Source organism: Eublepharis macularius, chromosome 1 (genome assembly GCF_028583425.1).
Source record: "Eublepharis macularius isolate TG4126 chromosome 1, MPM_Emac_v1.0, whole genome shotgun sequence".
NCBI classification, from domain to species: domain Eukaryota; kingdom Metazoa; phylum Chordata; class Lepidosauria; order Squamata; family Eublepharidae; genus Eublepharis; species Eublepharis macularius.
In genome coordinates, this window is record NC_072790.1 from 145,657,498 (window position 1) to 145,683,441 (window position 25,944).

At 41.7% G+C, this 25,944-nt stretch overlaps 1 protein-coding gene across 1 annotated transcript in view; it reads right to left on the reverse strand.

Annotated features, from left to right (window-relative positions):
- Nucleotides 1-9,680: 9,680 nt before the first annotated feature.
- Nucleotides 9,681-25,944, reverse strand: part of CAPN9 (calpain 9) — a 52,735-nt gene continuing 36,471 nt past the window's right edge. Inside the window, exons 11-20 of the mRNA XM_054984400.1 lie at nucleotides 24,760-24,968; nucleotides 23,603-23,639; nucleotides 22,398-22,478; nucleotides 20,411-20,468; nucleotides 19,113-19,177; nucleotides 17,769-17,837; nucleotides 16,435-16,513; nucleotides 14,392-14,508; nucleotides 10,853-10,911; nucleotides 9,681-9,996 (exon numbers count right to left, since the gene is read on the reverse strand). Of these exons, the coding sequence (XP_054840375.1) occupies nucleotides 9,970-9,996; nucleotides 10,853-10,911; nucleotides 14,392-14,508; nucleotides 16,435-16,513; nucleotides 17,769-17,837; nucleotides 19,113-19,177; nucleotides 20,411-20,468; nucleotides 22,398-22,478; nucleotides 23,603-23,639; nucleotides 24,760-24,968 (801 nt within the window). The 3' untranslated portion in view covers nucleotides 9,681-9,969. The remainder of the gene's footprint in view (nucleotides 9,997-10,852; nucleotides 10,912-14,391; nucleotides 14,509-16,434; nucleotides 16,514-17,768; nucleotides 17,838-19,112; nucleotides 19,178-20,410; nucleotides 20,469-22,397; nucleotides 22,479-23,602; nucleotides 23,640-24,759; nucleotides 24,969-25,944) is intronic.

A 25,944-nucleotide genomic window follows, 5' to 3' on the forward strand; every position in this document is an offset into this window, starting at 1 on the left:
TTTTGTCCATACAATCACACTCTATAAAATATTATCAGCACATAAGAAATCAAAAAGGCCAAAGATGGCACCCAGTAAACACAAAAATACCCAACATGTTTCACATGTCCATCTGGCAAAGATCATTGGCATTTTGTGTGTGAATCCACACACGTGTGAGATTCATGAGTGACTGTTTTGTAATTAGAGAAGAAAATGGTCAAAGATGCAGATCTTTGCACCCTACTTGAAGGCTAGACACATGAATAAGAAAAACATTTAAATCAAGCAATAAACAAAATAAACTGCAGATAAAAAAAATCAGTATGCAAGCTAACAAGATTTGTGGGAATTTACAGTGAAATGTATCTTACCTTGAAATCAAGGATGCTAAGAACTTCACACATATTACAATCAACATTCAAACTTACCTTATTTGAAACACCCAGTTTTGGGCTGAAGCCTTGAAACCTGATTGCTTTGAAGTCTTGCTTGCCAGTAGTAATGCAGTTTGGTATCTGTGCATTAGCAACACTGGCATAGTGGCTAGATAACTAGTAAACACACGTGCTTACTATGCCTCACATCATCCTGTGAGGCAGCTAGGTTAGGTAGTATGTGCTGCTTTGACGCCTGTGCAGCTGGCGGCAGCCCCTCCTCGCCACCCTTCTCTTACTCTTCACAGCCAGCACCCTTTATTTCCTAAAGATATTTTGTAGTTTTGCAGCTAAGAAAGCTGTGGTCAATTTAATTTCTGGTGCCTAGGCTTAGAGCACTAGAGCTATGCTCCTCTATGAGAGCCAGCATGGTATAGTGGTTAGTATCAGACTACTATCTAGGGTTTCCAAGGCAAGAGATGTTCAGAAGTGATCAGTCTTTCCCTACTTTGCATAGTGCCCCTGGTTTCCTCGGTGGTCTCCCATCCAAGAACTAAACAGGGTTGACTCTGCTTAGCTTCCAAGATCTAACAAGATTGGGATATCCTGGACTATCTTGGTCTTATTTATTAACAAGATTTTTATTCCCCCCCCCCTTTTCTGGCCCAGTAGGGACACCAAGATGGCTAACACATTAAAACATCACTTTAAAAAACATTAAAACCACATACAAATACATCATTAAAATTTAAAATGAGAGATTAAAATAAACACTAAAGATAAAAAATACAGTTAAAATATTAGGGGAAGGGATCACTGAGTGAATGCCAAGTGAAACAAAAAAGTCTTCAACCAATAATGGAAGACAGCAATAGAAAGAGACAGACAAATTTCTCTGGGGAGAGGATTCCAGAATTTTGGTGCCACAACTGCAAAGGCCCTCTCCCGCATTGCCACTGACTAATCTCAGATTGTGGGGGCACCTAAAACAGAGCCTCTAATGATGACAGCAGTGGTCAAGTAGTTTTATAAGGAAGTAGGTGGTCCTTCATGTATGTTGCTCCCAAACCATATAGAAAAGGTCAGTACTAGCACCTTGAACTGTGCCCAGAAACAAATTGGGTCAGACCTTCTGCTCACCAGTAGCACTTCTGTCTTGTTGGGATTAAGGTTTGGTTTATTAGCCTGCATCCACACCAAACTACCTCCAAGCAATAGTTCAGGGTGGATTTGTTATGAGCAATCCCAGCTCCTAAATTGGTCCCAAAATCATAAAAAAGGAAAGAAACTCCTTTTCCTGCTGCCAACTTAAATTCTGTCATGGGGCTAGGAAAACAATAGACTATCAAGTCTTTGTTTTAGAGATCTGTGAAAAAGTGTTGAGGCTGCAGAGCAATTTTTGAAAAAAATAAAAGATTTGGAATATAGGGAAATGGATAGTTTGAGTAAATTATAGAATACATTTATGCTATACTGTCAAGCAAATATGCACAGTAAATACATGATATTCCAATGACCGCCTTACACGTATAAACTCCAGAGAGGAATTTGGAAGAGGGGAGAGAGAGAAAGTAGCAGAAAAAGTGTGATTGGGGTGGGTATATTGCTTATCCTGAATGATTTGGTCTTGGTAAATGTTGCAAGAGGATTCCATGCATCTAGACAACTGATAGCTTTCAGACCTGCACAAACTGTGGGGACAGGAGTTCCCAGAGGGAGCTACCCAAGACTGAGAGCTGGAGATCCAAGCAAGGAAATCCCAGAAAAATTCAAAGAAAAAAGATCCTGGCAGCAGTCTATAAAAAGGTACATAGAAGTGATCATATAGAGACAGCAAGACAGACTCGGCTGAGGCACACAATTGGGGAAGCTCCTGCAGGTTTTGATACAGGAGTAGTGGAATAATAGAAGGCAAGTGTTTGATTTTGCCTGGTCTTGAAGATAGCTAGGGAATTAAGGTGAGACTATAAGATAGTAGCCTGAATAGGCCCGTTTGGCCTAAGTTTATCAGGGCTCAAGAGCTAAGCAGGGTTGGCCATAGTCAGTATTTGGATGGGAGACTGCCAAGGAAGACAGGTGTTGCTAGACAGAAGAAAGCAATGGCAAACCAACTGTGCTAATTTCTTGCCTTGGACACTCCATGGTTAGAGTTGCCATGAGTTGGTTATGATTCAATGGCACATGCTTCATTGGAAAGTCTTCCAGTTGGGTGGGGGTATGGAAGAAGTGTTCCCGATGTGAGAAAAATTCCAAATAAGGCAAGTAAGGGGAGGCTTGTTGTGGGAGGTGGCATCTTGGGGGGAATTCCTGAGGCCTAAATACATTTTCTATATAAGGAAAGGGGAGAAAGCAGATATGGGAAGGAAAGGAAGAAAGGATTTCATTACCTTTTCAGAATGTGGGGTGTCATGTGAAAGGAGAGAACTTTATTATTTGGATGCTGAGGTCACAAGGACCTCTGTTGTTAAAAAGGAATGCAGCAAGTCAACAGAACACTGTGCAGAAAAACATCCTGAAACCAAAATACCTTGAACAATACTGTTCAGTGCATGAGCGAGTTCGTTTTCTTTCCAGGTTTCCATTAGTCAGGGTATAACTCTCTGAGCTTATCACACACCTCGCAGGCTGACCGCTTTGCAGGCATCCAGGTTAGTGTCTCTGCTCCTGCTTATTCTTCCATGTAGTTATCTCAACTATTTGTTCTATAACTAGTCCCAAAACAAAGTTTGTAGGGCTCCGAGTGTGGCATAAGCCTAGCTGGTAATGATGCTCAAATTGGAGGAAGGGTCTAAAGTGAACCAAATGAAGGCTAAAGGGGCATGGCAACACTCTTGAGAGGCTCACAGCAGTTCAGGGCTTGCATGCAGAAAACAGGAGACTCTTGGGTGTTGCAAAGGTACTAGGCTTGACAATTCTGGGTTGGAAAATTTCTGGAGATTTGGGGGGTAAAATCAGGGGAAGATAGGGCTTGGAGAGAGGAGGAACTTCATCTGGGTATAATAGGGTTGCCAGCTCCAAGTTGGGAAATTCCTGGAGATCTGGGGGGTGAAACCTGGAGAAACCTGGAGAAAGTGCGGTTTGGGGAGGGAAAGGAGCTTGGCATGGCTTAATTCCATAGAGTCCACCCCCCAAAGTAACCTGAAGACCTGTTGTAATTCTGGGAGATCTCCAGCCACTACCTGGAGGCTGGCAACTCTAGGGTATAATGCCACAGTTCCACGGGTACTGATCTCTGTCACCTGGAGACCAGTTGTAATTCTAGGAGATTGCTTGGTGTTACCTGGAGGTTATCAACCCTAAAAGGTACTGAAGAGACCCTGCTGGCTCTGAATGGTTCAGCATGTTGCACTAAGCCAGGAACAGCAATGGGGCTCACCCCACTGGGGCAGCATAGCATGAAGAGAGAAGAATGATATTGCAGGGCTACTTGAAGGCCCTCTGACCTTGTTCTTTGCATATCTATGGGGAAGGATCATGTCCATAAACATTATTTTCTCTACTTTGCTTTTCTTAGTCATCTTTTAGCAATGTAGGAACGAACAGTTACCACTAATGAAATTGCACTTCTTAAAACAAACACCACACATTTCTGCTTTCCAATAGGTTGCAGGACACATGAAATAATAGAGTAAGGGTTGGAATAATCTCAGTACCAGCAAATAGCCAACAGCATCTAAAAATGTATTTCTGCCAAGCAATTAAACTTGTATGATTGAAATAGTATTTTGTGGGTTTATTTTGTGTTTCTTTTTTACTGCTCAGCAGTTTTCAAAAGCTTTTTCAATTTTTGAGATCATTTTGCAAATCAAACATGAACACATTTGCATCATCCCTCAGGGAAACTGTCAGCCAGAAGTGAATAGAAACTGTTAAAATGTTTTTAAAATCTGAGAGAGCTGGTTGTAGAACAGGAAAACCAATTCTATTTTAGTAATAAATCGAGCCCTTTAATACAGTGTAAATCTGTTGTTGCTTCTACTTTTAGAAAGACTGGTAGATGTGTGTCTGTCCATCTGCCTGTCACTTATCCAAAGAGACTGAAGAATAGCTCTGCACTTTATTTTGGGCTCTGCCTGTGTGGGTGAGAGACATTTTAGCTTTTCTCTGGCCAAACTTAGCTGTTCTAAGCATGGAGATTTCCACGAGATGGAAAGAAAAAGAAAATAGTTCCCAAGATATACCTAGTAATCACTGGTTATTGCAGATTAGGTTTGCTAAGGAACATTCATTATGTATGATGATTCAAACCAGCAAAGCCAGTGCCAAGAAATCTCACCTTTTAGCAACAAAGAAAATTAGCAAAATGCCTACAACTTTTGCTAGCTTTGTATACATTCTAATGTTTCTATGACCTTGATAGCTGAATTATTTGTTGTTGCAAAATTCAGATTAATTCCAATGACTAAAGGAATTAAAGAGCAGATGGGGGACATATGGCAAGTAGTTAGCAAGAAAATATGTGATCAGAGCTAAGTCTTCCTTCTTCCATGCAACATGGGAGCCTCTTGACAGACCTACAGCCTTTGTGTGAACTGTTGTTCAGAGTTTTAAGGCAAAGGTGTGGGTCTTTGTACCTTTAGGTTTTGAATTTGGATACAAAAAAATACATTTGAGATGCTTCACATTGTGGATGTCAGTTGCACCTTTAAATTGCCAGATCCCCCACAATATGCTCAAAAGTGCCCTCTGGATCAGTGTCCACCACTTGTGCTTATTATATGGGACATGCCCATTCAAACACATGCGAACCATCCACATGCACAGTATAGTCTGCTTTGAGGGATTTCCAAACTGAGAACAGAAGAGGCATTTGTAATGTAAATGAGCATTCAAGCCAATATAGATTCTATATTCCCATTACAAAACCAACTGAAGAAAGAGCTACTTTAAGCCTCTTGCGTTAAAATGCACCACAGCTTTGGGAAAACACCCCTGCAGGTGGGAACATGACATATTCGAGGAACGTTATCTTTACTGTTCTTCCTTGTACTTCTCTTTCTCTTTGCCTTTCAGCATGCCTCCTTATTTCACATACTTTCTCACGCAAGAAATTGGGATCCCACCATCATTATGCTGATGACAGAGGTTTGGGGAACCCTTTAAATGTAGTTTGGCACAACACAGTGTACAGAAGATACTTGACAATTGCATTATGTTAGCACAAACAAAAAGATGACAACCATTCACAGTGTATTGGAATCAACAGAGCTGCAATGCATCCAGTCTGTAAATAGCCTTGGTGAGCCAAAGATGTAGGAAGAATATCCTGTTACTATGAATAAGATACAAAGTAATGCTTTAGTATGGAACTGACCTTTTGAAAGGAGAGTGTGTATGTGTGTTTGTGTGTGTGTGAGACAGAATGCATCCCACCAAAAGGCCCTCCTGCACTCTCTAACAGTGATGTTTTTATAACTTCCAGATACCGGAAATTTCAAGCGTATAAAAGCTTCTTTCTCAGCCAAGGGGAGCGGCGTTAAAAACGCTTGATCAAAAACAGGTGCAAGCCGGCTTGTCTGAACAAAAGGGTTACAGTCTATTTTGGATAAATCTTGGTGATAGTGGGGAGAGATTGTATTGTCCGTGGGGGAAAAGACAATGACAGCAATTTTAGATTTGGCATTTCAAATGAGAGAATTCAGAATTATGGATCCTGTAGTAAACTATGCCTTTAAAACATTTTTAAAAATACTTGGACGTATATCATCAGAGCGATGTGTGCTTTGGTCAAACTGTCTGCCTCTTGTTTGGAAGCTGTCTCAATCAGCTGAAAACAGCACACTGTCTTGAGGGTAGAAAAGAGTAAGAGTCCAGTAGCACCTATAAGACCGACAAAATTTGTGGTAGGGTATGAGCTTTCGTGAGTCATAGCTCACGACTTCAGATACAACTAGAATGTGAGTCCATCTGTCCTTATATCTTGGAAAGTGGAGAGATTTCAGATGCTGAATGACAATAGCCAGTGAATGACAATAACAGGCATGATTGTATAGGGTGGTGTATGCAGAGAGGTAGTGGATGTGGAGAAATCAGCATTAGTAATGAGACAGAAAATGTTGGTCTCGATTCAATCCGGGTGGATGCATTGTCTTGAGCTTTATTATCAGTTACAATTCAGTAGTCTCTCTTTCTAATCTCCCTTTGACATTCCTCTGCAGAATAACTGCTAATTTTTGGTCAGCAACTCAATGTCCTGGAAGGTTAAAATGTCCTCCCATTGGTTTTTGAATGTTGTGATTTCTGATGTCAGCCTTATGTCCATTCATTCTTTGTTGAAGGGACTGGCCAATTTGTCCAATGTAGAGGGTGGAAGGGCATTGCTGACACATGATGACATAAATCACATTAGAGGATGAGCAGGAGCATGAACCCAAGATATTATGGTTGATGTTGGTGATGGATATAGATTTGAAGAAAGGGATTTTATATACTTCTTTTACATACTACTTCTGTGCCTTTCAGTATTACATGCCTTGCACTTTTTCTATGCTCAGGAGCCAATGTAGTATTTGTAATGCAACCTGTAAGAATATGACACTTGAAACAAGAAGAACAGAGAAGAATGTATGCTGACTAAAAAATATACTGCTTGTAGAGATGCACTTATAAAAATATTACACATATGTTATATTATTCTATAAGATTCCAATAGGAATCAGTACCAGAGAGCCTTTTGTAGAAACTGATTTATGCAGCAAGCTGGGTCGGCTACCCGGCATTATCTCCCTCAAGGCTGCAAAAAGGAGGGAGAGTGCAGAAATGGGGGAAACATTCTGCCCATGGACTTCAGTTATCTGAAGGCCCCAAGGCTGCCAGATTGAGACTCCCTGGCGCCATCCAAGGTAACAGTAGCAAAAGGAAGTGGGCAAAATGGTAGAAGATGTCCTTCAAAGGGGGACAAGATAAAGAGGCTGCAAGATTTGGAATTCCCCCAAGTAGGGGGCCGACCCAGAATTGCGTCTTCAAATCAGAATTGACCCTAGACACCTTACGAGCCAATAAGATAACAAATATTAGAATATTGTAATATTATTATAATTAACCTGAAGGTATTAATTGCTTTGCACTCCTATTGTAGCTTTGATGAGCTTTGGACACAAGGAGACCACCTACTCCTGTGTAAATTGCTCCTCCATTGTTTAAATTAAACAATCTATTCTGCTTCAATTCAACAGGACTCCGTGGTGTGTGTCTCTTATTGTGATTGGCGAGAGGGACACCTAGGGCACAAGTTTGTGCATAACATTGGGTCCACTAATGGTGTTGCTAGAATCTATATGAGAACATACCCTATGGAGGGTATAAAGCCATGGAGATTGATGCACTCAGCCATCTTGCTTTTGGCAGCTACTTGTGTCTGGCAGATGCTCTTTCACTGAAATGAATGGAACACATGACTAAGTCACTGTGAGCAGAACCTGTTTTCAGAATCCATCCCTACCTTAGTATACTCTCTGTCATATGCACCTTTGTTTCTGGGATGACTGACATAAAGCATGAACCAAGAGCATGCCACAGATCCTTGTGGAGGATGGGTGGAGTGCACATCCATGTAGGTAGCCCAGAAATTGGTGGTACCCAAAACATGGCACCCAAATTTGGTACCACAGTACGTTATAATGTAGGTAAACTCAGAATGAATTTGGCTTACTGGAACTTAAAACTTTAATAGAGTTTTGCCAAGGACAACCAACTTTTCACAAACATTCGTAATCAAAATCTCAGCATAAATGTATATCATGTTTTAAGGCTGATTTGTTTGCTTCTTTGTTGCCCACTAGAACTTTCAATTAATTTTTACCAAAGGATAAGTTTGTGATCCATCCATCCAACTACATCAGCATATGGAAGCTATGATTTTGACATGACCTGTTAATCTGACCTCCTTTCTATTTCAGTCACTCTTCTTGTCCTCTGGAAAATGAATCAGATCAGCATTTCAAATCCACTTTTTCGTGGCACCATGCAATCTATTTTCAAGCTAAAAATTGACTCAGGAAACACAATTATCTATTTGTAATCTGTGTTTCAAAGGTCAGTGAATCAAAGCACAAGGTCATAATGAGGTATTCCAAGGTTTCCTGTTTCATCTCTGGGACCTTCATTTATGCAATACAGAGAAAAATGCCACAAATGGTGAAATCACTGCAAATAATAATAATAATAACATTCAATTTATATACTGCCCTTCAGGACAATTTAACATCAACTCAGAGCAGTTTACAAAGTATGTTATTATTATCCCCACAACAATCACCCTGTGAGAGAGCTCTAAGAGAGCAGTGGCAGACCCAAGGTCACCCAGCTGGCTTCAAGCGAAGGAGTGGGGAATCAAACCCGGTTCTCCAGATTAGAGTCCCGCCGCTCCTAACCACTACACCAAACTGGCTGAAAATATCATTGTAATGCTGGTTATAGAGTTCATATTTTACTTAATGGATTTTTATGGACAGTTGCATTTTCTATTTTCTAGCAAGCAAGCCATCAAGAAATTCTTTTGCCGTAGGTTGCTCACATTTGGATAACAAAATATGGGGGGAAGAGAGGTTGGGATTCAAAACTGGACTGGAAATTATTTTGTGACAGTTTGGAATGCTGGTTATTATTTCCTATCTTGATAGATTCCATGGATATTTGAGCTCAGTGTGGCTGTACTCAGGTCCGGTCTTCCCAGATCACAGATAGGGAATTTAGAAGGGTTTCATTTTGCTGCATGGTTATGCTGTGCTTTTTGTAAAGAAGCACAATGTATCTTTGGAGGTATGATGGAAGCCCCTGATGCACAATGTAGGTTAGAACTGAAAACCAGACCCTATAAGGGCAAGTAAGTATAGCTGAGGTAACATACACATGCCAGGTGCAACAAGGTATCTCATGGAATTAAATACTTCTTTAGTCATAATTTTTTAATACTCTCTAATGGCACAGCTCCTAGCCTATAGGCTGTTAGTTAACCATACTGAACTGCAAAGCAGATTTTTCCCCCTTTTAAGTATTTTATTTTCTATAATTTATTTAATCATTCTTTAAATTCTCCTCATGTCCCTTATATTCAAACATTTACCCAGAATTAAAAAACCCTTTCTATCTTTATGCACAGCAGGAAGAGAAGCGAGACCTATAAAAAATGAAGAATTTCTGATGGATGGGTCAGAACTTGCTCAAGGAACTCCAAAACATTGCTTTGAAAGTAAAACGACTGTGTGTGAGGAGTTGCTTGCTTTGTATGGTCTCTTTTTTCATCAGTCCATTGGCCCCCAATGACAGGACCAGCGTCAGATTATTTCCAGTAGCCAAAACAAAAGGAGGACACAATAGAAAGAGTTCTAGTGTGAGGCAAATTTATTGGGAATTAAAATATTTCATAAAATGGCAGTGATCGCTTTCTCATCTCATATGATAGTAGATTAGACTTTATTCCAGTACAAATTACAGGAATAAATTATCAGTATTATTTTTTCTAAAACTTTATTATAGTATGAACAGGGCGAATATAAGAAAGGCTGGTAGATAAATGAGTTTCCCATTTTCAGTAACTGTTAAAAAGTCCAAGCTTTAGAACTTGATTTGAGAGACATCTTTAGGGATGGCTGAAAGCCAGGCTGGATGTTGTTCAGATGTTCATGGTCAAGTTGATAAACTGAGAGAGAGAGAGAGAGAGAGAGAGAGAGAGAGAGAGAGAGACCAAATGTTACAACTGATATACCCAATTTGTCTCTGTTCTGGGGAGAAGGGGAAAAAGTAATTTATGTATAGTGAAGATAAAGAAGTCCAAAGTCTCCCTTTACCTATACAAAAGTATATTTCAATTAGCCTCAATTCTTTCCTGTGTAAGTTAGAGAGATTTCAAATAATTTAAATGGCTATGTGAGTCTAACAGGAAACAGCCCATTGGGTGCACTTTTACAAGAACATTATCTAATGGTGACATTTTATGTGGATTTCTGCACAGCAAATTTCACTATCTGCTGTGGTAGGGTCAATTTACAGCCCCGGCTTCCCACTCAATTTTCACAAGTTTCTCATTTTGACTAAGCAAGTGCTGAAGAGCCAACAGTATCAGGGATGTCCATTGTATCACTACTGAACAAATCAAGGCCTAGAGAAAAACCTCTTTTCCTCAGTGTAAACAGACAGAGGCTTTGGCAGAAGGCTATGGTAAAACAAGTTCATTATTTCAACCCTGAGGGAAATGTTGGCTGTCCCCACACTCTGTCACTTGTTTGGCATTACAGTATTACACAACCATAAGAACCACATTCCCCTGGGCAGAATTTTGTCAGTCCAATTAATTACAGTGGAAAACAACCCTTTTTGATAACTCTCTCACTCGCATCAGCAGTAAAATGTGCACATAAAAAGTAAACAGGGAAGTAGAAAAGATACAAGAGAAGCAAGGAATCAGACTGAGAATACTGTGTTCAAATATTTATCCTTTACAGGTTTTCTAAGTTTAGTACATTTTTTATTTATGCTCATTGCTCTTTGATACTTACCTCGCTGATATTCAGATTAATGAAGTCTCTGTTTTTTGTGCTCAAGGCTTGAAACACCCCTGCAAAAACAACCAGAATGTGACGAATAGCTTCTACCCTAATTTCAGGCCCAGTCTCTGTTGCAGTAAAGGGAGTATGGTGACTTTTACTAGTACTTGAGATTTTAGCATCTTCAGTGGGAAACAACAGATGTGTGCATCAGCTTTTTTTTGACTTCACCACCCACAACATAGGTAAATGATAGAAATAAGGGTGACATTTGAACATTAACTGAAAGAATTTCATTGTGGGGAGGGGGCACTGGCAATTCCTTCTGGCCTTCTTCCGATCTTGAGAACAGCAGATATATGCAAGTAAATTAGGTAAACTGTCACTGACTTAACTCCACGCATTACCTTTCTACAAATTATGCCACTGAAACATGAGTCATATTGCCAGAGTGTGAAAGATAAACATATACAGAACTTTTCTGCACAGCGGTTTTCACCAGTTCTAGCCCCATTTTCTTCCAAATTCCGCATGCTTAACACCCCCTTTAGATCTCAATGTGGCATTTTCAAGGATTCCCTTTGAATTTTCTGCACGCACTTATTCCCCAATGTTTTTCTTGATGTGATTTTGAGTTGGCTTTTTCAATCATGCAGAATTTTCCTTTCTGTTTCTTCCCCTCCACCCTCTGTTGCATGCTCCTCCCTCCCTCTGCAGGCCACTTCTCACTAATTGGCCTCTCCATCCTCCATCAGCTCCTCTCCCCTTTCCCCCTCCTCCTTCCCCAAGATGCACACTTTTAAAATATAAAACTTAATGATGTTATAATAACATCGTAATGTTGGTGCTATCGTATTGTGTTGGTGTTCTCTGCCAGTGCTGGTCTCTGTCTACCAGCTCTGGGTCAGCCCGGGCAGGGTCCTCTGGTTTGGACTGGGTGAGAGGGGGTCATAAATCATAAACAAAAGTGTTTACTTGGAGCATAGCTGTTGTGTATTGGGAATTTTTTTAACCAAGCATAATGATATTATAACATCATTACAATATAATGACAGGGTTATTTTGTGTTGTGCTTACATAGGTCTCTTTTAGGTTTTCAAATATTAGGTATATATGTTGGGGGGGGGTAAAAAGTTGTGTGTTTGGCATTACTCTGTACCAACACTGTGTGCACTGCACACAGGCCCAACACTGCACATGTTGGGTTTCCTTTTGCTTTTTGTCCCCCCCCCCCACTGCTAACAGCTTCATGCTGGGCAACTCTGGTCATCATAACGTGACTGGGAACAGACAGAAATTTCAAAAAGCATGCACGATTGTATAATCCCCCCCTTTTAAACCTTTTTTTATCAGTCCTCGCACTATTATGTTATCTACGTATACAAAATGAATCATACTGCAGTGCTTGCTACATTGGATCACTCACCAATCAGACTACCAGTCTTGGAACAACATTGAGAGCGGAATGCCATTTCTAATTTTATTTTAAACCAGGGTTGCTGGGCCCCCTCAATCTCCCAGCAGGAGATTGGGGCCTGGCTCTTACCTGAGGTGTGTGTGTGTGTGTGTGTGTGCGCGCGCGCGCACTCCTGCAAGCATGATGACGTCACTTAGTGACATCACCACGCAGCCCGTTTGGGCATGGATTGGGCCCGTTGTGGGCCCCTGCAGAGCGCAGGAGCGTTCCTGCGCTCTGCAGGGGCCCACAACGGGCCCAATCCATGCCCAAATGGGCCCAATCCACACCCATTTTGGCATGGATAGGGTCCGTTTTGGTGCGGATTGGGCCCATTTAAGGCTCCTGTGGAGCATGGGAGCATTCCTGCGCTCTGCAGGGGTCCACAACTGGCCCGATCCACGCCAAAATGGGCCCAATCCACGCCCGTTTTGACATGGATCGGGTAGGTGGCCAGGTAGGTGGGGGTGGGGGTGGGAGGGTGGGGGTGGGGGATCCCCCGCCCCCAGCAGGGGTCTGGCAGCCCTATTTTAAACCACCAATAAGGCCCATTGTTTGGGAAAGCACAATGGGCCCTAGCAACCCTTCCCCCCCTCTGCACTTCCATGGCATCAGTCGAGCGGGAGATTGAGGAAGAGATCCTCCTCCTCCAGCCCCTTGGCTGCTGCTCTGCTTATGTGCGGCCCTCCCAAGGCCCTGTGGAGGCAGCGGGGAGCCCCGCCACCCCAGGCGCTGTGGGACCTTGGGAGAGCCTCACTGCTGTGCTGAGCCTTTCTGGGCCTCTGGAAGCCCCAAGGAGGCAGTGAGGGGGGGAGTCAAACTTTTTGCCCCCAACTCGCTTCTTATCCCTGCATACTGTACCTGCATGGAGATAAGGAGTGAGTGTTCGGGAACATAGTTTGCCTTTTATATAGTAAGATATGGAATCACACGATCGTGCTACTCTACTGTTTGCATATTTATGAAACACTTTTGCATAAATGGTAGAGAACAGAGTACTACGCATGCCTAGTTTCTACAGCTGAAAGACAGGACAATGATATAGTGCAATCCTGCATGCTAGGCTTGCCATTCCCCCACTGGGGCTGGCGATCCCCTGCTCCCACCTCCTCCCCCCGCACCCACTTACCTGGCCAGGGGGTGCCCCCCAGGCAGCACAGTGCCCCTCCCAGGTGGCACGGCTCCCACTGGGCAGCACCTTGCAACAGCCCTATTTCAGGCTGAATCGGGCCTGTGGGGTGTGATTCAGCCCCACAATGGGCTCATTTCAGGCTGAATCGGGCCCATGGGGGGTGATTCAGCCCTTTGGCAAGCACAGGCGTGTTCCAGGGCTACCCTTTGATCCGTGTGATGATGTTACTTCCAGGAAGTGATGTCATCACACACGCTGGGAACGCGCGCGCGAAACAAGACTCAGAAGCCAGCAAGGGGTAAGTGCCAGGTTCCCAGTCTCCTGCCAGGGGACTCAAGGGACCTGGCAACCCTACTGCATGTGCTAAAAAAAAAAAGGAAAGTTGGGCAGGAATGTACCAACATCATTTGTGATGAGGCACAGATAAAGAATGCGTTTTCTGTTTTGCGACCTTTTTTTAGTGACAAACACAAAATACACATGAGAATGATGCATGTGAAAGATGAGTTCTTGAAATCGATCAGAAAGATGCGGCTTTGGGACAGGGAAAACTTGAAAAAAATGGAACATGTGAAAACAACCCAGGATTAAAAGTGGTTTGTGGAAAAGTAGGAGGCCAAAATGAATCCAGTTCTTGAGGAGCGAACACTAAAAAAGAGAAGTAATTCACCTGTGCAGAAAAGACCTTAGTTTAAAATGAGTGTTGAAGTTAAGATGTAGGACAGTAACGGTGCAATCCTAAACAGAGTTACACTTCAATAGACTTAGAAGGGTGTAACACTGTTCAAAAGTACACTATAAATATCACAATTACGGACCATTTAGCAAAAGAGTGAGCACTTATAAAAAGCAAATGATGTACAAAACCAAAGCAATGAGAAGCACAAACATAACATGCACTGTCCATCTTGTGTTAACGGGAGTTTTGCAAAACTCATAGAGGCTCTGTGATAGGATACTCACTGCATGCATTTTCTAGACGAATAAGGCAGTTTAAGAAGTCATCAAATTCAATCTGGTATTGGTCATCAGAGTATCTAAGAACCATTAGCTGAAGCAGGTAATTATTGAGCTGAAAACCTTAAAGAAATAGAAATATGAGCTTCTTCAGCAACTTTCTGCCACTGCCACTCTTCCAGCCAGCATCTTTAGGCTTTACGCACTCCACAGTGGTGAATTACAACCCCAAAAAATGTGGACTGTGGGATGAAATACAGCATCTGGTTATCTAAAAAACTTAGTTTTCATTTAAAAATAAATGTCTAGCCCTTGTGGTTTATAGAAACTAGACTGAGTCAGTGTCTTTGGGAAAAAGGTCCTTTATGATGCCCAGTCATCCCCCATATATCCCCCATATACAGTCATGGCCTCCTCCATTCCCTTTCATCCTTGATTTTGGTCAGGCAGTCCTAGCCAAAAATCTCCACTGAAATCCCAGTTCTTGAAAGCAGAAAATATTGTGCAAAATAGGTTATATTATTTACTGAATTTATTATGGGTGACGACTGTATAAAGGAAGAGTATTGTTACTCTGAAGTGGCAAAAATAGTAGAACAGGGTGTCAGAATGGTCTACCATTAGGAAAAGGGGGAGATCAAGGTCTGGCCTTAGGCATTGTCTGTCCAGCTGCCCTTGTGCTTTCCTGGGCCTGAACTGCAAACCTTTCTCTGCGGAGAGGGGCTGTGGTTCAGTGGTAAAGCATCTACTTTGCACGCAGAAGTTCCCAGGTTCAATCTCTGACATCTCTAGCTAAAAGGATCAGGTGGTGGTGGGGGGGGGGGGGGTTGATATGAAAAGACTCTGCCTGAGACCCTGGAAAGTCGCTGCCAGTTCAGTCTGAGTAGACAATACTGATCTTAATGGGCCAAAGGCCTGATTTGGTATAAGGCAGCTTCATGCATTCACCAGAGTGATACTTGACACATGCTATTGCTGTCCGTTCTGTGTCTGATTGAGCTGATTCATGTGGCTGATGGGTCCATGGTTGGTCCACTAACTCTTGAAATGAAAATTTGGGGGGTTGGATCCAGCAGAGGATTTCCACAGACAGAAGAGATTTCTATCCATTGAGCACAACCTCCCCCCTCCTCCATCTTTCTGTAGCTCCAAATACCCCCCCCCCATTGCTGCTCCTGAGGGGGGACCCCAGAAACATCAGGGGAGTCAGAGGTCTGTCACAGGAGGGGAGAATCAGCAAAAATCATTCTCTTGTTATCTACAAAATCCACTATGGGATCCAAGCCTCTGGTTCTTGGATGGGACTTGGGAACAGAGTCAGAGTGGGCCAGAGTGGGCCAGAAGGTGGAGGGGAAAAGTTCAACCTCTTGGTTTGTAGGAATGACCCAAAAGTATCTTACAGGACTGGGGTATACAGCTTGGTGGGTTTTGATTAGCTCAGTAGGCCAACAGTATCTGACGGGCTTGGGGCAGTTTTTGGTAGAATCAGAGGCAGAGCATAATGAAAAAGATGTCTCTTCCAGTACAATGTCCTGCTTTGGAAAACAGCTCAGTGGAAAGGAACTGGCCCTGCCTCTTGCTTGTTTGGCAGCTGACCATAATGCAAAAAGGCATTTCCCCCCTGGTTGGTTGGCAACCCTTGCTCAGAGTGGATTTTTTTTAATAATCATGCTTGCAGTAAGAAGACTGTGTCGCTTTACTTGCCATGGGCAGAAACTGCCAGTTGGCATCTCACCACCAAGCAACATCAAGTAAGCGGGTAGAAAACATCCACTCAGTCAGAGCCAGATGACCTACTTACCTCAAGCTAGAAGCCACCATAGCCCAGCAAAAAAGCAGCCAGCGGCTTCAAGCCCAGCAGTCATGCGGATTGGCTCTTCATGAGGCCACCCTGGAAGGCTGCAGCAGCACACACTGCTGGTGCCTCCTAGACACTTTGAGGGCAACTCTGTCTCTGCATCTTTCCCTGCCCCAGGCAGCCATCTAAGATCACTAAGCTCCAAGGCCAGGCTTTGAGAAAAAAAGGAACAGCACGATTTAACCATGTACCTGCTGCTTTTAAAGCAAGACGAAGTTCGTAGGAAGACATGGTGCCAGACTTATCAGAATCAAAATGGAGGAAGATACCCTGAATGGAAAAAAAATTATAGACAGTTCAGCAAACAGGAAATATACACACTATGAAGCACTTGACTAATTTGTCTATTTATTTTCTAGGTGTCTTTTTTCAGAAATTACAATTTTACAAAATCACATGAAGAACTCTGATCTGGTTTGTATTGGGCTAGTTCTGGGCAAGAGTATGCCATGTTCTTAACTTTATTCATTTCCAACGGTGCAGTTCTTACTGAAGCAAGAAGGAGTTCTGCCTCTGAAAGGGACAGCAGAGTTGGGGAACATCTTTCGTGTGCCTTGCGAACCAATAGAACTTTCCCCACACAGTTTAGGGTTGGCTACTGAAAGATCACTGACAGAGAGTCACAGCCAATCCCCGCCTGAAAAGTGGACTGCATTCACACATAAGGTTTATCATGGGGAAAAGAATCCTTGGAAATCCTTGGGCTTAAGTATTCTCTCTTCTTTTCTCCTCCCCTAACATGCAGCTCAGAAACTGAAGACATCCTGGTTTGTAACAAACCACAATTTATCATTGTCTGAACTACAAACGATGGTGTCTTTCTTGCAATCAGATTCAGATTCTAAACCAGTTTTAAATTGTACTTTGAAGCACTGGTTTGGAGGCAAGGGGACAACAGTCTTAAACACATTTGATTGAATTGATTCTGGGGCAAGAGCAGTGATTGTTAATAGTCTGTATTTGCCAAAGAAAAGCAACACTGAAGTCAAAAGAAAAAGTTAGTGACCCATTAATGGAAAACTGTTTGTGACTCCTAATGAGGAAGCAGATGCCTTCAGAGGTCACTCAACTGTTGCAAGAATTCAGAGAAGTTATCCAAGTGCTCCTTGACACATGGCCTCATGTGCCTGTGCTTTGTTAAGTGGCTATGCTATTTCAAATTTGATTTGCTTCTGACTGGAGGGATTAAACACCAGAGAGAAGCAAAAGAAACACTTAGCAAGAGTGTTTCTCCAAATCATGAGCCAGCAGTTTCTATTTGTACTAACAGAAATATATTTTGTTCAAGATTTATTTTGCTTGGCCTCCTTCTAAGTAACATGTCTGACATTCCTCTCAACCATAGTTTCTTACCTATTACAATGTTAATGTTCTATTGTGGTTTGAATTATAGAAAACAAAGTATGCTTCCGAGAAAGAACCAGTTGCCTTTGAACATACTTATTAAACTTACTGCTCTACAGCTGTTTCTGAATTAGCCTAAGAAAACAACCAGTAAAACAAATATAAGAGTTTAGCAACTTACAATCCACTTCTTCAGTTTGTCCCAGAAAACTTTGAACTCGTTGAATTCCAGTTTTCCATTGCCACTGGACTGGTACAGTCCCAAATTAAGGAAAAATACTTGTTATGTAAAAGACTATATTCAGCCTAAATTCATCATTTTATGTCAGAATGTCACTTCAGTTGCTGTGGCAGAGGGCCACTGCTTCCTCAGTGACAACTAATACAAATCCATAGTACTAGCTTGCGAGGTCAATTTAATGACATAAATGGAATGAGGTAGAGGCTTCCTGTTGACGCCCTCTTGTGATATGCCTGGGCCCCTTTATTGCAGGAGAACAGTGGCACAGAACTAATCCCACATACAGGATTGATAAACAGCTCACTGGATAAAATGTGGGTTGAGATCCTCAGGTGGATCATGGAGGGCGACCTGCAGGGTCACAAGCCCCTATATTTTTTGCTACTGCTTTTTAGAAGGACTTGTTGCCAGTGCACATGGTGGAGAGCAACAATGCCACGCCTCCCACTTCTCTTCACGTATGCTGAGAAGAGCAGAACAGTGATCCAAGGTCACTCAGGGGTGAAGGGGATTCTTCTATCACTACAGTTCCCTCCTGGTGGTACTTGGCCTTTGGTTCCTGTTCCTAGCTGTTCTCTGTGATTGTGACCTTGATGCCAGTTAAGTCATACCTTTCTCTCTCTCTTTCATCCTGTCATGTGGCTATGCTATCTGGGGATTAAAAGTGAATTCCATTTCTGAAAAGACTGAAGATCACAGAGAGAAAGTACCCAAAGCTGGCCACATCATGGGACCTGCTGCAAGATGCTGATGCAAAAATCTTAGGTTGGAATGACACTGAGTATGTGTATCTGCCACCAAAATCCTTCATCTTCCCCTCCTGTCTCCTTTAGTAATATCTTTTACATAACACATGATACAGCATTGCTGTTTGCGAGTTCCCTTCCTCCAAGTCTTCAGAAACGACACAGTCAGTATAAATAAGCAGCAAATCCCTGACTTCCATTCTTATGGACAATTTAAATTTTCAATCCTTGCTTGTAAACCCAGTTATAGTAGAATGGAGATCTGATAATGGAAGTGTCAGAAACTTGAGCTAGGACTTGAATCCATAAAACTGCCAATCTTCTTGAAGATACATTTGCATGTGGTTTGTGAATGTAATTTCTTTTTTATTGATTTCCGTACATTTGTATAATAAAAGCTAGAAAGACATTAAGATGTCAGCTCCCATTCAGTCTTCTTCCAACACAGATACATCTGATGCTGATTTTAAGTTTGGGAAAGTGAAGCCTTTGTAAGGTTTTACCCGTGGAAGTTCTTAGTCACTAACTCAAAGGATACATCCATTAAGGAAATGATGTTTCTACATGAAAGGAGAGCTATTTTCTTAAATTTGATGTTCTTTGCTGCAAAGGAAGCATTGTCAGCTTAATAAATAAAAATCAATTCATGGGTGTTCACCCCTCATTCAACCTGACCCAAAGCAGGCCTATGTAATACCTCTGTAGAGCTCTCTCATTAAGCCAGAGCATAAATGTCTGGAATGTCCCTGGGCATGACAGGGTTTTTTTGACGGTGCCCCCAAAAAGAAATCTGACGACTATAGAGAACATGCCATTGCTTTTGCATGTTTTCCCTGTGCAGTGGGATCATCACGCACAGACCAAATTAGTATTAGAGATCATCCTGTAAGCTGCACTAAGCCTCCGGTTGATGTCCACATAATCAGGACATGTTTTACTGATCAGACTGTGGAACTTTGGATTCTGCCCCCACCCCTGTCACTCTGGCACTATCTTGCTGTTAATTGCCCAAGTTGCTGTGGCATCTACAAGTCTGTTGAGGCAGAGCACTTGGATTTCTGTCAGGTTAGTGCCAAACAGGGTGAAAAAAGACACAATATTTGCAGAGCAGTGGGATCAGTTTTGAAGCACTGTTACCATGCTTGGTCCAAATGTCACTTTTCCTCTCTAGCTTTGAAAAAATGCACAAACAGGCAAACATTTTGTGCATTTTTTTAAAAAAAGTAGGTAACTGCCTGAAGTATGTGGAAAGGGCAAGACTATTGCCTGACCCAGGCTTTGACTTGGTAGTATGTACATCAGTTATACAAATTGTAAAGCCAGGAAGGAGCCAGGCTCACACGTCATGTGAAGAACTACACTGTGACTTCTCTTTAAGTATTGCATCCGTCTTCCCCTTGATCTAAGAACTGAAAGAACTAAGGCTGAAATGCCATGCACACTTTGGTGACAGCAAGTCCCAATAAATACAGTGGGACTTTCTTCTGAGTAATAATGTATCAAATCATGCTGTAAATCAGCTTATACATAGTAGATCTGTGTACAGGCCTGGCCAGCTCAGTATGATCAATAAAACCTAGATGGCCCAAGCTAGCCTAATCTCATCTTACTTTAGAAGCTAAGCAGGGTTGGCACAGATGGAAAACCTGCAAGGAAGTCCCGGGCTGCTATGTAGAGGCAGGTAATGGCAAACACCTCTGTTTGTCTATTGCCTTGAAAACCCTGTGGGGTTGTCATAAGTCAGCTGTAACTTGATGGCACTTACACACACACACACACACACACACACAAAGTTACTTTTAATTTAATTATGCCATGAGGCTTGATGGCACTTACTTTTTTCCAACACAGCATTGAGAACATATTCAAGTTCTTCAGCACTTATCTCCATATCCTACAGGTGAAGAAATGAAGGCAACTTTCATGTTTATATGTTCCACATGAGATCTACTTTTCATTATTTATGTTTTGAAACATTTCCATTTGTTCCCCTTTCCAAATTTTCTCTAAGTGACTAACAATCATTAAAATCATATAATGTTTATTATAAAAAAGAAAATAAATCAACATTAAAGCAGCTTTATGAAGTCAGCCTTGTACACACCACTCCTACTCTTTTTCATCTGCTAGTGAAATGCCCTAGTATAATGACAGGTCTTACAGCATTTCCTAAACTGAAGGAAAGAGGAGCACTGATGGACCTGCTGAGAGAAGCTATTCCACAGGACCCAAGAAGTCACTAAAAATGCTCTGCTCTGAATTCCCAGACACCTTCATCTCCCAACCAGAGAGAACCTTCAGTAGAACCCTTTGTGAGGATCCTGGCAGGTGGGAAGAGGTGCTTTCTGACATATGTGGGTTCCAGGCAAGGAAAGCCTTTAATACCAGTGTCTAGAATGAGACCTGACATCTTGCTGGCTGTCAATGCAATTGGAGCAGAACTGCAAAGGCAGTATTCGTGCCACACATTTTCAGCTTTAGAGGATGCTCCTTCAAGGCAGGAAAGGCCATACCAGCTAACAGAATTATTTCCATTATTTCCATTACATCACTGTCTAGTCACTCTGGCATCATACTATGTGTGTGTGTGCCAACAAATCTTACACATGGCACTATAGTTGAAAAACTAGAAACTGAGGTCTCTTCTCAGCCATTAGATTAGCTGCTGTGATGCTATGAAGCTGTCAACAGCAAAATGTGAAAAATTTATAAGAAAAGTAAAAGAACATTTTGGATGGGAGAAAAGCTTTTTACAAGGTGTAGAGGCAGGTGAGGGAACTGTGGGCTTTTGTGAGCATTTGGGTAAAGAGATGGGACATTTGAGTAAAGAGATGTATAGTAATTCTCACTAGCACATAATCAAGGGTGGAATGACAGGAGACTTTTAAAAATTGGATACTGTATATGCAGCTTCAAAGTGGGGCAAATAACTCCCCCCTCAGAATAGCTTCAAATATATTAGCACTCCAGAGTGAACTGGAAAAACGATTTGTTCCTCCACAACATATTTATGCCTAAAACACAACTTTGCCATCTCCCTTGCACTCAGCATCATCATATCAGAAGCACATTGGATTGGATACAGCTGGTTTTTCCACTGTTGAAAAGGAGAGCTGGTGATCCCTTTCGACCACCAAAAAGGCAGATCATGGTACATGCGTAGAGAATCTCTTCTAATTCTCCATTGTGGTGTGGGGGTTGTAGTAAGGAGCAAGATTAGGTGAGATTGATTGAAAAGGCTGGCTGGATTCAGCTCATTATCTCTAGCTGAGCTCCAGGTAATGGAAATATGATGCAGCCAGGAATGCCTATGCCTAAATACAAAAACAGAGCTCTCATGATGACATCTAGGGTTTCAATAATATACTGCAGGTTATTAAGAGGATACCCACACTTCCATTTTTTAATTCATCCTTATGAATCAGAAACCTTTTAAAAACACACAAACCTCAATCTTCAGGTTCTCATATGGAACAATACTTTGTAAGCATGATACTAAATGAGGCTTTGTGCCCTGAACAGATGGCTGGTATGGTCAACTTCTGCTGTGCTAATCCCATGGATGAAGGAGGGAAAGGGGACATGAATTCAGTGGCAGCACTCATTGTCTGTGGAGTGGATGTACAAACTTCATTCCAGCAAGAGGAACCACTTGAACTATGGGAACTGGTTATGGGTTTGTTGTGATTTGTTTAATGTATATACCATGTTTTTGTATATGTGGACTGCATCTATCAGGTTCATGAATGTACCAGAGCAATTAGATTTCACTTTCTAGTCATATGAATGTAATTTTGCTTCTAGTTTATTTGTAAGTAATTACCTCTCCAGCAATTTGTTTGAACAACGTGCGGAACTGTTTTTCTTCTTCAGTTTCTTCAGGTGGTGGTGTTGGTTTAGGAAGCTACTCCAAAAATAAACAGAGAAAGAAAAAAAACAGCATTTTAAGATTTGTATTTGCTATGCACGGATTCAGTTGCAATTGGCTGATAAGCTGTTCTTTTTCATTGGTATTGTCACAGCCCTTTTTCAAATCTTCTTAATGGGTATGAAATGGTTAGGGGCAGGCCTCAGCATACACACAGTCAGTTTAATATAAAATTAGAAGCTCTTTCTCTTAACCAACAACCCTGAAAAACCACATGTGGTGTATTGACAACTGCATTCCTTATATCTGGACCAGTGTTTGAGACTGCCCTGGTCTATTCTAGGATTTGGTGTGGGTAGGGACAGGGGAAGGAAGTTGTTGTGGCTGCACCTAGAGAGAGGGAAGGAAAGGAGACTGAATGAAACTGTGCCTGTTGGAAACAGTGCTGCCTCCTTATTCCCAAGTCTGGCATTAAGGACACAGCACCTGGGTCCTATGTGCATACGTTAGAATGTATGTAGACTTCATTTTGACCTTACATTAGTTATAATGACATAAAAATATTTAATTGCTTATTTTTTTAAAAAAAGAAAAAGACCTGGGGGTGAGGCATGGCAGCTGCTAGGGGATTGAGGCAGGGAAAGCTGCCATGTGGAAGCTCCATGACCACTGCACTATATTGGCAGCTACAGCAGCATTTGGGGAGCACAAAAATCTGTCTACATGTGGAAAACATCATAGTCTCGTTTAATCTTAGTAAAATACATTAGATGATTATGCTAATTAGGGTTGCCAGGTCCCTTTCTCTTCCCAGCGGGAGGGAGGGACCCGAAATTTACCTTTGCAATGGCTTTGCACATGGTGCAATGACATCACTTCCAGGAGTGACATCATCATGCAGGTCCTGAGAGCGCTCCTGCTCCTCACACTGGCCAGTTCTTTAAAAATTGCCGTATTTGGGGCCTAAATCGGTCCCGCATGAAGTGCAGGAGCGCTGTCAGGACCTCCTGGGAGTGATGTTGTCATGTAGCACTGGGAGCGCCCCCCAGGAGGCCCATTCACCTGCCTTTTCCACCAGCATCCAGGTGAGTGGGGGTGGGGGTGGAGGCTGGGAGCAAGGGACCAGCAACCCCAATGCTAATTCAACTTTGATGACATACCTCTGGTAGATCAATGTCAACATTTCCATCCATTTCCCTATGAGATACAAAGATGAATGCAGTAAAAGAAAAGAAAAAAGGTATCCTGATGAGATCAACACTTTGTCTTTATAAGATGAATCAGATATACAGAACAGAATCCAGACCTAGTTAATTGTGTTATTCCTTGACAGTATCTCATCCAAGTACTGACCCTGCTTTGCTTCTAAGCTCTAGAGATGATTTGGCTCGTCTGAGCTACCAGGGCTACTACATTTCTATAATTCTGAAATTCTGTAATTCTATAATTACTGGTATGTAATTAGTGCCTGGACCTTGTGACTTTAAAAATTAAATTCAGATTATTTTTTTCCTTGAGCTCTATAATATGTACTGAGTACAGATTTAGATGGTGGTTGCAGAACAGGACATTTCTAGACTTAATGAGCACAAATCTCTGATAGTCAAATATTTCAACAGAGGGGCATTTTAAATGAGTAAATAGAAAATTGAGGGCCATACCTTTTTTCCTCCCTCATTCTGCCTAAGAAGGGTAGGAGCATGTGATAGAACTGACATGGTTCAGTCCAGGCATACTTCATATGTTACTTGGTCACATGCTTGCTGAAGCTATGTAGTTGATCCCATGAGTCTTCCAGTCTGCAACTTCCACCCTCTAGGGAGGTTGCATGGTTACATATAGTACTAATGGAACATGGGCACCTTTGGAGATGTTTATAACCATGCAATCCACCAGTGCTATAGTATGGAAATTGCAGACGATAATTGGAGCAAAGTAGAAGCAGCCTCCAAATAGTGTAACTGTATCACTCCAAGTAGCACATGGCGTAGGCTTTATTCCTCCATAACGTACATCTTTCCCAGGATACAAGCAATTGGAGGCCATGGGCATCAGTGCATCAACAAAGCAGAGTGCATCAGTGAGAGGAAGAACATTATTTTCACACAGTTCAGTCTCAGTTTCTCCCTCCCTCCAAACTGTTAAGAAATTCAAAAGGGAAGAGAAAAGGGGATGGAAGCTGGTAAGCCAGAAATCCACCTATGAGACTCCAGATTCTAACTTCTACCATAGATTTTGAGTGAGAGGCAATTGTACATGCATATTGGTACTTTGAAAATATCCTTTCAGACTGGATATTTTACATGTTAATGCTTACTTAGTAACGGCTTTCTTCTCAGAAAAGATTCTCAGGCAGAAATCAGCCTCCTGATGTGGCTCAAATGTAGTTGGAACAATAATGTAATTCCCAGGTGGTAGCTTGAACCGATCAGAGACTTCCCTTAAGTTTATATAAGTTTTGCTCCTGGCTTTAGATGCATGATAGCGGAAAAAATCTTTTGTCAGATGTTCATCATTACTAGGGCTCTGCAATTGTATTGAAAGTGAACCAATTAATCATTTGTTAGAGATTCAAATTTTATGTTATACTGATTCACCTTTCATTTCAACCATTTCCTTTATTTGTGTATTTGTGTATTTAGATTGCCCTCCGCGCCGTCGAGCAGCGCGGAGGGCAATCTAAACTCCCCTCTGTCTGGAGATCAGGGGGCGGGGCCACCGGCCATGTGACTTTTTTTTAAAAATCAATTTTTATCGAATGGGTTAACATACATTCCCATAGTACATAATTCAACTACATTTACCCTTTAAATCGGTATATATGCCCCCATCCCTTCCCCCTCCCCCTTTTCCCTTTTGACTCCCAACAGCACTATAACCCCTTTATTTCTTATCGTTATCTCTGTTCAAATATTTGTCCTTATTATTAAAGGTAAAGCTTTTACTTATTCTCTATACATCTTAATAATTATCCAGAGACCACAATTTTCCTTTCACGTCCCACTTATTTTCAAGATATTCCTTAAATTTCCCCCAGTCATTTAAAAATTCACTTGGATTTTGTTCTTTCAGTTTTCTTGTCATTTTGTCCATCTCCGCCATGTACAACAATTTTTGAATCCAATCTTCAACTTCTGGTATCTCTTCTTGCTTCCAATACTGTGCATATAGTAATCTTGCTGTCATGTAAAATAACAGTGTCCTGTCCTTCACATTAACTTTTTGCATATTCAGTCCTAACAACAGCATTTCAGGGTTCTTCAACAAATTACATTTCATAATGAATAACATTTCTGCATATATCTTAGACCAAAAAAGCTTGGCTTTATCGCACGACCACCACATATGATAAAAAGAACCCTCATGTTTTTTACATTTCCAGCATTTGTTTGACATATTACTATTTGCATTTGCTAATTTTTAAGTGTTAAGTACCATCTATACACCATCTTATATCCATTCTCTTTCAAATTATTACACGTAGATATCTTCAATGTGTTCT